This window comes from Rhamphochromis longiceps, linkage group LG18 (assembly GCF_057381845.1).
Source record: "Rhamphochromis longiceps isolate RC_006_pf linkage group LG18, R_longiceps_female_GT1.1, whole genome shotgun sequence".
NCBI classification, from domain to species: Eukaryota; Metazoa; Chordata; class Actinopteri; order Cichliformes; family Cichlidae; genus Rhamphochromis; species Rhamphochromis longiceps.
This window is the reverse complement of record NC_140574.1, coordinates 14,827,077-14,836,630: the sequence shown is the minus strand read 5'-3', so window position 1 is coordinate 14,836,630 and position 9,554 is coordinate 14,827,077. Positions and strand designations below refer to the sequence as shown.

The 9,554-nt window shown below is 38.6% G+C and overlaps 1 protein-coding gene across 3 annotated transcripts; it reads right to left on the bottom strand.

Moving 5' to 3' along the window:
* Positions 1 to 210: 210 nt before the first annotated feature.
* Positions 211 to 8,196, bottom strand: LOC146647939 (arrestin-C-like). 3 transcript variants are annotated; one of them, XM_085389700.1, is made up of 16 exons: positions 7,766 to 8,196; positions 7,465 to 7,498; positions 6,386 to 6,416; positions 6,167 to 6,227; positions 6,021 to 6,065; positions 5,740 to 5,933; positions 5,526 to 5,585; positions 5,348 to 5,424; positions 5,117 to 5,252; positions 4,944 to 5,028; positions 4,748 to 4,820; positions 4,326 to 4,463; positions 4,093 to 4,170; positions 3,970 to 3,993; positions 3,832 to 3,881; positions 211 to 1,456 (listed from the first exon to the last, which is right to left on the bottom strand). In XM_085389700.1, exons 2-16 carry the CDS (start codon positions 7,470 to 7,472, stop codon positions 1,302 to 1,304), a joined length of 1,215 nt encoding a protein of 404 aa, XP_085245826.1. In that variant the 5' UTR covers positions 7,473 to 7,498; positions 7,766 to 8,196; the 3' UTR covers positions 211 to 1,301. The 3 variants fall into 3 exon arrangements, with proteins under 3 accessions (XP_085245826.1, XP_085245825.1, XP_085245827.1); XM_085389699.1 differs by lacking the exon at positions 7,766 to 8,196 and having other exon boundaries at positions 7,465 to 7,746; XM_085389701.1 differs by lacking the exon at positions 7,766 to 8,196 and having other exon boundaries at positions 1,333 to 3,881; positions 7,465 to 7,746.
* Positions 8,197 to 9,554: the final 1,358 nt, after the last annotated feature.

Here is a 9,554-nt window from a genome sequence, read left to right as displayed (position 1 = left end):
ATCTTATGTGAAATTGAGCATTCAGTATGAGGGTGACTGTTTTCCACTTAATGGTCAACAATTAGGTAAACAACTTTTTCAGCATTGGTAACAAGGCTGCATCAAGCTGACAAGTCATTTGATCTGTAGCAAACAGCAACTGAAATATCTAATAAAAAAGTTTATTATTTTATATATTTATTATTATTATTATATAAAGTGTCTTCCAGTTGTAGAATTAACCACAAAAAGGTCTTCCTGAATATTGTATCTCAATCAGAAAACATTTTATAGTGCAGCAGATAACTGAACATTGCTGCAAAATCATCCACAGGTGGTTAGGGGTACCAAAGTTGCAATAGTCTTTTTATGATTGCTTAGTTATATTCGTAACACGAGTTGGCCAATATAACAATGAAGGACAGTGCTGTCGTGCGGCAAGAGGATTCTAGGTCAGATTCCAAAGAAAGACATAAATGTGAAGTTAGGTTAAGCGTTGTTTCTAAAGTGGCTGTTGGTTTGATGGTAAATGGTTATCTGTTTCTCTTTGTTACCTAAAAAATCCTTTATGACAGGATGTGTGAGCATGATAGAGCTGAGCCATAGGCAAAGGAGTCTTCATGCATCAGATACATCTAATTCATTGAAATGCATGGGAATAAATGGCATGGCACCAGATGAAAACAAAAAATGTAAAATTGTATTGTTTTTTGAAAGATTGTTTCTGTAACCCGCTGCACTATTATTGGGAGAAAGAACCACAAGAAGCAGAGAAACAGTTATATATTTTTGGGTCACTATTTACAGACAAGTAGGCCATGTGAAATGTTACCGAAAGCTGGCTTGCTGCAACTTTTCGGAGCAGTGGTATAATAACTGGTTACACCCAGAAAAACTTTAACTGTGACTTAATCTAGCAAAAAATGATAGCTAACATAAACATAAAAATGTATCAGTTTGGTTAGTGTGGGGAAAAAAAACCCCTTCCAACACCAAAACAGATCATAAATATGAACAAAGAGAAGTTTGTACTTGAGAAAAATGGATTTATTGAGTTCTCTTAATTGTCTTAACAGAGTGTCACATTTGTGTTTTTAAAATAGCCACTCATTTCATCCATTCACCATTTTTCAACATGTAATTTCTAATGACATAAAAATAAAGATTACGTTAAATCAAGCTCTGCATCCTCATTACCAATGACACATATTGAAAGGTCTACTCTATTGTGGGACACATCTGTTGGATTCTAGTGCTATGATGTCACGCACGGAAATTTCACACAGACTTCTGACCCTCAGTAATTGAGTTCTCATAGTTATTTATAATAGAATTGAATATATACAGGGGAAATTTGAGCATTTGTGCTCTTCTTTGCTGATAATGAGTTCCTTTGTGTTCTGTGTTCTCTGCATGAGAGATGATTTTCCTTGACTGGCTGCTTCAACCATCCGTGGTGTTAACTGTGATATCTGACCTGTGGATAAAATGGACAGACAATGGACTGTGACTCTAACATTATTCAAGGTAACTTATGGAATATATCTCATCTAATTTTGTACAATCCAGTTTCCAAAAAAGCTGCAACATGAATGCAATGATTTGGAAGTTATTTAAATACTGTATTTAAAAAAAAAAAAACAGCATATCAAATGTTGAAAATTAGATACGTTTTGTGTTTGTAGAGAGAGAGTGGCAGGGGCATTTTCATCATTATTTTAGATCACATCTTTTTTTGTTTAGGGACACTGTTAATATTTGGGAGGCCTGATGGGAACAGTTGGTGTAATTTGAGAGCACAGTGTTTCCCAGTTCTTGTTTGATGTAGGACTTCAGCTCCTTTGCAGTCTGGGGTCTTTTTCATTTCATAACACACCAAATATTTTCATTTGGTGACAGAACGAGACTGCGAGCTAGTTAAGCACCTGGAGTATGTGCTTAATTTTTAGTATTGTTTTAGGAAATAAGCAAGACCTTATGTGAACTAGAAGCCATGGATATGTTGCTATGAAACCTACATATACATTTCAGCATTAGTGATGCCATCACAGATGTGCAAATTACACATGATACGTGCACCCCTCCCTTCTTCTCTGTGCTAATAACAAGCCGGTTGGTCCCTTTTCTAAGCCCAGATTATGCTTTTTGACCTTGTCTCTTGTATACAGAAATTTTTCTGGGCTTTTAAATCATTCAATAACATTATGTAGTTCTGTTAAACAAAAATTTATTCTTTAATTGTTGAACTCTTTCTTCACACAGTCTTTTACAGAATTGTAAACCCTCTCGCTCATCTTTGCTTTGCTGAAAGTGCCAGCCTCAGACGGGGTACTCGTTCTACAACCACTCAGTTATCTCATTTAACTTAAAACATTTTGAGTTTCAACATTTGATAAGTTGTCTTTGTAGAAGGGTTACATTTTTCAATACATACATTTTGTAGTGTCCCTTGGGTTTTTTTGTTTGTTTGTTTGTCTGGTTTGAAAATTGGGTAATGGATTACTTTGATTTGTGAATTTTTATACAGTATTGCAGGCCACCCCTTCTTTTCTATTTATAACATCTGCAATTTTTCAGACTCATACACTTTCAGCTATTGCCCAACTTTCAAATATCTGCATACATGCTGCTGGAGAAACTGATCAGGAGGGCTAGCTCTGTGGTCGGCATGAAGCTGGACACTCTGGTGACAGTGGCAGAGAAAAGGACATTAAAGAAACTGATGGACATTATGGACAATGCCAGACATCCTCTGCACACGGCCATTAACAACCAGAAGAGTCTGTTCAGTGACAGGTTGCTTCTCCCAAAGACAAGAACTAACAGACTTAAAAACTCCTTTGTCCCACACGCCATCAGACTGTTTAACTCCTCTCTGGAGGGGAGAGGGAGGGGAAACAGGAGGACAAAGGAGGGAACAACTAAGCTGTAGTGCCTCTTCACCTCACTGTACAATACCTTTTGTGCAATACTTTTGTAAATAGTCAACGGTGCAATAGACTCAATACTTGAAATGTGCAATTCACTTGTATTTTTATTTTTATTCCTATTTATTCTATTTATCCCCTTTGTATATTTTATTTATATTTGTCTCTGTATTTATATATATGTGTGTGTGTATAACTCTGTAACTTCTGTCGGTGCTGTGCTTTTTTGGAAATCGAATTTCCCAGAGGAACCCACCCGAGGGATTAATAAAGTTCTATCTTATCTTATCTTATCTTATCTTATCTTATCTTATCTTATCTTATTAATGTCTACTGGAGATCTTTTAATTATTGATCTTGGGGGTGGAGCAAGAGGATTCAAATTTCATTTTTCACACAGGATTGAAGGGTAAAACAGGACACTCGTTCAAGGGCCATCACTTCTGCGCTTTTGCAATTCATGCAATTTTCTATCCAAATACGGTAGTTCTTTAACATGTGTTTTATGTCATCATCTAATATTTTAGTGTGTAGGGATGTTATAGGAGGGGCAGTAACCCTTGAAGAAGTCAACACTGCACAACTCACTGTATCTGAGTTGACCTCACCTGAACTAAAGAGGCATTTAATCCAATTTGCTGTGGTTCATAAAACACATAATTGTTCATGAGAAACAAACATGAACATCATATACAATTATCACTGCCACAGGCGAATACACGTCTTTTTATAGAGACTATTTTATACTTTATACTTACACTTCTGCTCAGTACACAGTAATGGCACGCAGTAAAGGGGAGAGCATGGCATATAGATGACAGTAAGATCAGTTACAGAAAGCCACTGTCTACTTTTAGTGATATTTCAGGAAGTATTTTAATGGTAATTTAGCTGGAACTAGCAGTTTACAAAATACAGAACTCACCTGCATGCTTTGGGGACATCAGTGTCACAGGAAGTTCCACGACAACATCACTAAACATTTTACAGATTAACATATACTCGTGAATAATTTGCATTCATTTACACAACTGGCAATAAATGAAGGAGAACTGATATTTACCGTCCTGTCAAACCACCCAGCAAGCTATGGTCAGAGAGAAATGATAAAAGAATCCCTTAGTCTGCACAGTTTGGCACAAAAACAGGAAAGCGTTATGGGTTAGTGTTTTCTATTAAGCCTTACCCTCCACTCGAAACTGTAAGAGTGACCTTGACTTTGTAGGAGATAATAATTCCCTGCATCTCCTTCTCTCCTTGACTCCTGCAAGGAGATGGGAATAGTTTACGATTTAAACCTTGGGGATTTGGTTTAAGGTGCTATAAGTGGACGGCAGAATATATAGTGACAACATTGCTGCTCAAAAAGAGGATGAAGGCCCATCCTAGTTTCACCTAAAAGAGACCTAAAAGTCTTACAGCGTTGTGGATGCTAAGTTGGTGTCCTGATCTTTTAGACGTCCATCGACTGCAAGACCTCGCTTTTCTTTGTTGTTGGCAAGCAGGGGGGTTACTTGGAAGGACTTCTCAAATGTAGAGATGGCATTTACGGTCTCTCTGTGTTTAGAGGTGAAATAGAGGGAAAAAGAACTCACACTAGGTTAGTATTCATTATTTTCAGTTAATCTACTTAGGGCCTTTTTCATTTTAAGTAGCAATAAAATACAGACATATTGGAATATTGGTGTGTGTGTGTGTGTGTGTGTGTGTGTGTGTGGGTGTGGGGGGGGGGTCGGTCGTTTATAGCCTCAGATTCACTGATAGTTACAGCACATAATGTACTTTTTAGATACATTAATTTGAACCAGAAATGACTCGAGTCCGGTTATTATTCGCCTTACCCAAACTCTTGAGCACAGACTTCCTTGACGTAAGTGTCAGATGAGTAGAGGACCACACTTGTGAGCTGGTTAACTTAACACAAAAATAGTTCATGTTAGAAGTATGAATTAAACTATATGCCTTGAAAATATTTCCCCCATCTCTTCAAACTATACAAACAAAAATGATTCTGATCAGACATATTTGGGTCCTTACCTGAGATTTTGATTTTCTTCACAGTCTTGTTGGTTTCATTGTTGATTTGCACTTTAACGGTTATTGGATCTCCATGGTAATAAACCTGGAAAAGAGTGATTTTAAAACACAGTTTAGCAATTATTATGTAATATTTATAATGGTAAAAATGCATTTGGTATATTTTCAAGTACCTCTTTTTCAAGGGAAGCCTCCAAGTGCACTGGTTTGTCACTCATCATAAACTGCTTGGATAGATCAGCCTTGGCTCCGGCCTTGTTGTTAGCTGGGGCGAACTGTATTTTACGAATCATCAGACGACAAGTATCCCTAGAAGGAAATAAAAGGGAAGAGAATAACCCATGCATGGCCTTCATACACAGCTCAAAGACTGAAAGGTTTAAAATGACGCTGCACAAACATACTTTTTTTGAATGACTTCATCTGGATTGTCAGGTGCGTTGGCAATGTATGCTTTAATCTCAAAGTCCACACCGCAAGCCTACAACAAGGCGAAATCCAGATAAATTAATTTTTCCAAACATTTAACACAATGTGTAAGACTTAAAGAAAGCAAACAATAACACTGGATGGTAACTGTACCTTGCCGGAATCATTTAGCCCAGGCTGTAAGGAAACTGAGCATGGAAGATTTGGTGGCATCTGGAAAAAGAAGAAATGAGTCACATACATGAACGTTACACTTTAAAATGATTTTAAAATAAAAGCGGGGATATGATCTAAGGTTAATCAAAATACCTTGCATTGAAAATAATTTATTTGTTGTTACGCAAAGAGAAAGATTAAGGGTTTGGACCTGGAAGGAAAAGGCGTGCCCCTGCTCTCCAACTTTTTTCAAGAGGGATTCCATCATTGGGGATTTAGCTTCGCTGCCACCCGTAGGTGGATACACCTGAATGCGATGTAGCCAGATGTCCCTTCTGAAGGTCAGTCCGATGACATCCAAGTCATCACTTCCATAGCGGAAGGCACAAGCAAGATAGACATACACTGCAGTGGAAAAATGTGTTGTTTCAGTCTGTGTCAGTAAATCATCGCTTATAACTTTTATGATTTGCAGACTATAAAGTAAAATACCTTTTCTGTTGTTAAGACCAGAAGGATCCACTTTAACTACCCCTTCTGCAAATATGAGAAGAGTCAATCCACAGCCTTAGATCTTTCACAGAGATTCTTATAAGTTCATATATTCACATATATCAGGATGCAGTTTTGCCACGCACCAACTATTTCTACTGAATCCACATTGTCCACAAAGTCCCTTTTCCCCAAGTACAAGGCAATCTATATGAAATGAAGAAAAAGGAAAACGGTTACTCCTCCACAAGATTAAAAAAAATGTGGACGCTAATTTCGGGAAGTTGGAATAGCAACATACAAATTGCACTCCTCCCTGTGCTCAAGGGGTGCCCTGTAATGATTATATTGTAGAAGCCACTTACAGTTCCATTCCCACTGGTCTTCTTAAATACTCTGGAAATGAAAAAAAAAAGAAAAGAATCTGAATCTGAAGAGTATTTGAACCTGAAAGTCCTAAAAAAAAAGGCCCTAAAACACATGCAGACAAAAACACAAGATGTTAAGTCTAAATGAGCAGTGACCCATAATTTCATTATTTTTGCTTGATTATAAATAATGAGCTCTTTCCCCCTATTTTCTAAGTTGTCTTCTATAACATATTTGTGCGCTTACAACTTTTCTAGTTTTTGTCCTGGATAACCTCCCACTTGCCATCAACTCCCTTGCTCCTCTCCTGTGAGGATGGATTAGTGCTTAAAGTCGAATTGAACCTGCTGCTACAAATGTCTAATCTGAACGTAAGACGTGTGATTGGGTAAGCTGAGTAAACAAAGTTAAACATCATATAAAATATGAAAATGACATAGTTGGATCAATACTGGGTTAGGCAGGCTATTTTATGAAATAGCTGTTTATGCTACAAAACAAAAAGTAGTGGCAGAATTGGCAAATTTAACACCCAGATTTATCCCAAGATATGGAGAGTGCAAGAGTGCAATCCTTTTGTTCTGGGCGGATGTAGTAAACAAACAGGTAATCCTTGGTGGTGTTTGTCGCTTTCAAATGCCACATAATCCTTTTAATGCTTTTCCAATCCACAAAATCCATCTTAATAAGGATTTTTTCTTAAGTGTCTAAAAAGTATAAAATAAATCAGAATCAGAATCAGAAAGACTTAATTTATCCCCAAGGGGCAATTAAGAAGTTTTAAGGTTGTTGCAGAAGCTACTTCTGTCACGATGTTACATCCAATCTACTATCCTTGTTTCTTCTAAATTAATTATCGCTTTCATCCCTCATGAACAACTTTTCGTGATTATAAAATAAATAATCAAAATTAATTAATTATTTAGAAATCATTCATATTTAACTGCATTAAACAGGTTGCCTAAAGTTCTTTTTGGATTTTATATTGAAAGTTTGATGGTTGATTTTTAACCTTTCTAAAACTGTCACAATATTAACATTGTTGATGAATAAGCCTTAAACCTTTCACACTCACTTGGACATGTCGATGGCAAAATTTTAGGTCCACTCTGCAAAAAATCCCAAAACACAATAAAGTCATAAATAGCTCAAAACACGAGATAGTAACAAAAGCTAAAACACGATCACAGACTTTAGAGGGAAAACCAGCACACCGCAGACCACGGCCTCTCTGTGTGAGGATCTAAACGTATTCTACGCTAGATTCGACACAGCGAACACCATGAGACCGGACAGTGTGCGCACCGCGGATGATGTCAGTGCGCACACTGTGTCTGAGGAGGATGTGCGGAAGTGCTTCAGGAAGGTGAACGCACGCAAAGCTACTGGTCCGGACGGGATTCCCGGCCGCGTCCTCAGGTCATGCGCGGCTCAGCTGGCTGGAGTGTTCACGCACATCTTCAACCTTTCCCTCTCTCTGTCTGTAGTCCCAGCCTGCTTCAAAATGGCCACCATCGTCCCTGTACCCAAATCCTCCACCATCTCCTCATTAAACGACTGGCGACCTGTAGCCCTGACCCCCATCGTGAGCAAATGCTTCGAGAAGCTGGTCAGGGACTTCATCTGCTCTGCACTACCCGACTCACTGGACCCTCTACAGTTTGCATACCGCCACAACAGGTCCACTGATGATGCCATAGCCCTGACACTACACACTGCCCTGTCACACCTGGAGAAGAGAGACACGTATGTGAGGATGCTGTTTGTAGATTACAGCTCAGCATTCAATACCATCGTTCCCTCGAAGCTGGACAGGAAACTGCAGGATCTAGGACTGAGCAGCTCCCTCTGCAGCTGGATCCTTAGCTTCCTGTCTGACAGACGCCAGGTGGTCAGACTGGGCAGCATCACCTCATCCCCCATCACACTGAACACTGGTGCTCCACAGGGGTGTGTACTGAGCCCTCTCCTGTACTCACTCTACACCTACGAGCTAGAAAATTCACCACACTGGGAAGGGTGAAGACAACTGGGTCGCCCGGCCCTGGCCACGAGGTGTCCCTTATTTATTTTTCAGGGAGTTGGCAACCCTAGGTACAGACCACCTAACAGTTCTTTGAGTACACAGTATATTTACAACAGTCTTACTGTACTATTTTAACAGAGTATCAAATTAAATTTATACCAATTATGAATGCAAGTTAACAATCTTAGTAACTAAAATACTCATATGAATATGATAAAAATGTAACTTACAATTGTATGCAAGTTACATGTTGTAGTTTCCCTCAGATTTAATATTTCTTTTGTGTTTCTCAGATTTGTAATTTGGACCGTTTCCCCAACCTTTTCCCAGCTACATGCTGCCTATGTCTCTTTGTCCACTGCATTATGAGTACCAACAGCAGGCTGAGGAGTCTTTTGTATTTAACATACCAACTCTGTGCTTTGAGAACATTTTGCTGCTTAGTGAGAAAAATGCTGTTAAGTTAACAACAAATGCAGTTAATGTGAAATTTGAGATTGTAGATGTAAAGTAAGGTGGGTTGGGAAATTTATCCTCACCACAGGGAGCAGTCTAACCCACAAGGTGAAAACTACACAGAAATCGTAAAAAATATATAATGTTATCACTCCAACTCCAGCAGTGTGGATACCAGCATTATGTGACTAAAATATGCAAATTAAAAATTGTTCATTCATTTAAAGCTGTTTGAATCATAAATAACGTGCTGCTGTTTCTTTCCAAAAATGTAACATAAAAATATTTTCTGCGTTTGTACATACATTGTACATTTTAATAAACGCGGTGTAACAAAAACAGATCCAGTAGTCACCTGTTATGTAAATAAATGTTTCACTGAACGTATCCTTTTTCATCCCGAGCTGGTAAGATTGCTGTTACCGGCTTCTAGTTCCTGTCCGCCATAGAAGTCGTACAGCCAGGTATGATCATGCTGTGGTCGGTGCAGTCAGGGCGTGACAGTCCTGGTACAGCGTCGCATGGAGCGCATCAAACTCACTGAGTTCCCTCTGGTCTTAATCAGCTCACCGAGCTCATCAAACGTTCCCCACGATGATCACTGTATCAGCTCCAGCACTGAAACCCTGTTGTTTACACCGTAGCTCCTCTGAGATTACAAGCAAAAATCACCCCCCACAGAG

Bases quoted from the DNA above. Each gene is read 5' to 3' on its own strand.
- LOC146647939 (XM_085389700.1), bottom strand. The intron at 5,029-5,116 runs GTACTTGAAAAT...ACTCTTTTCCAG, and splicing joins AGGCTTCCCTTGAAAAAGAG to GTTTATTACCATGGAGATCC. The intron at 4,171-4,325 runs GTAAGACTTTTA...ATCTCCTTGCAG, and splicing joins AACTTAGCATCCACAACGCT to GAGTCAAGGAGAGAAGGAGA.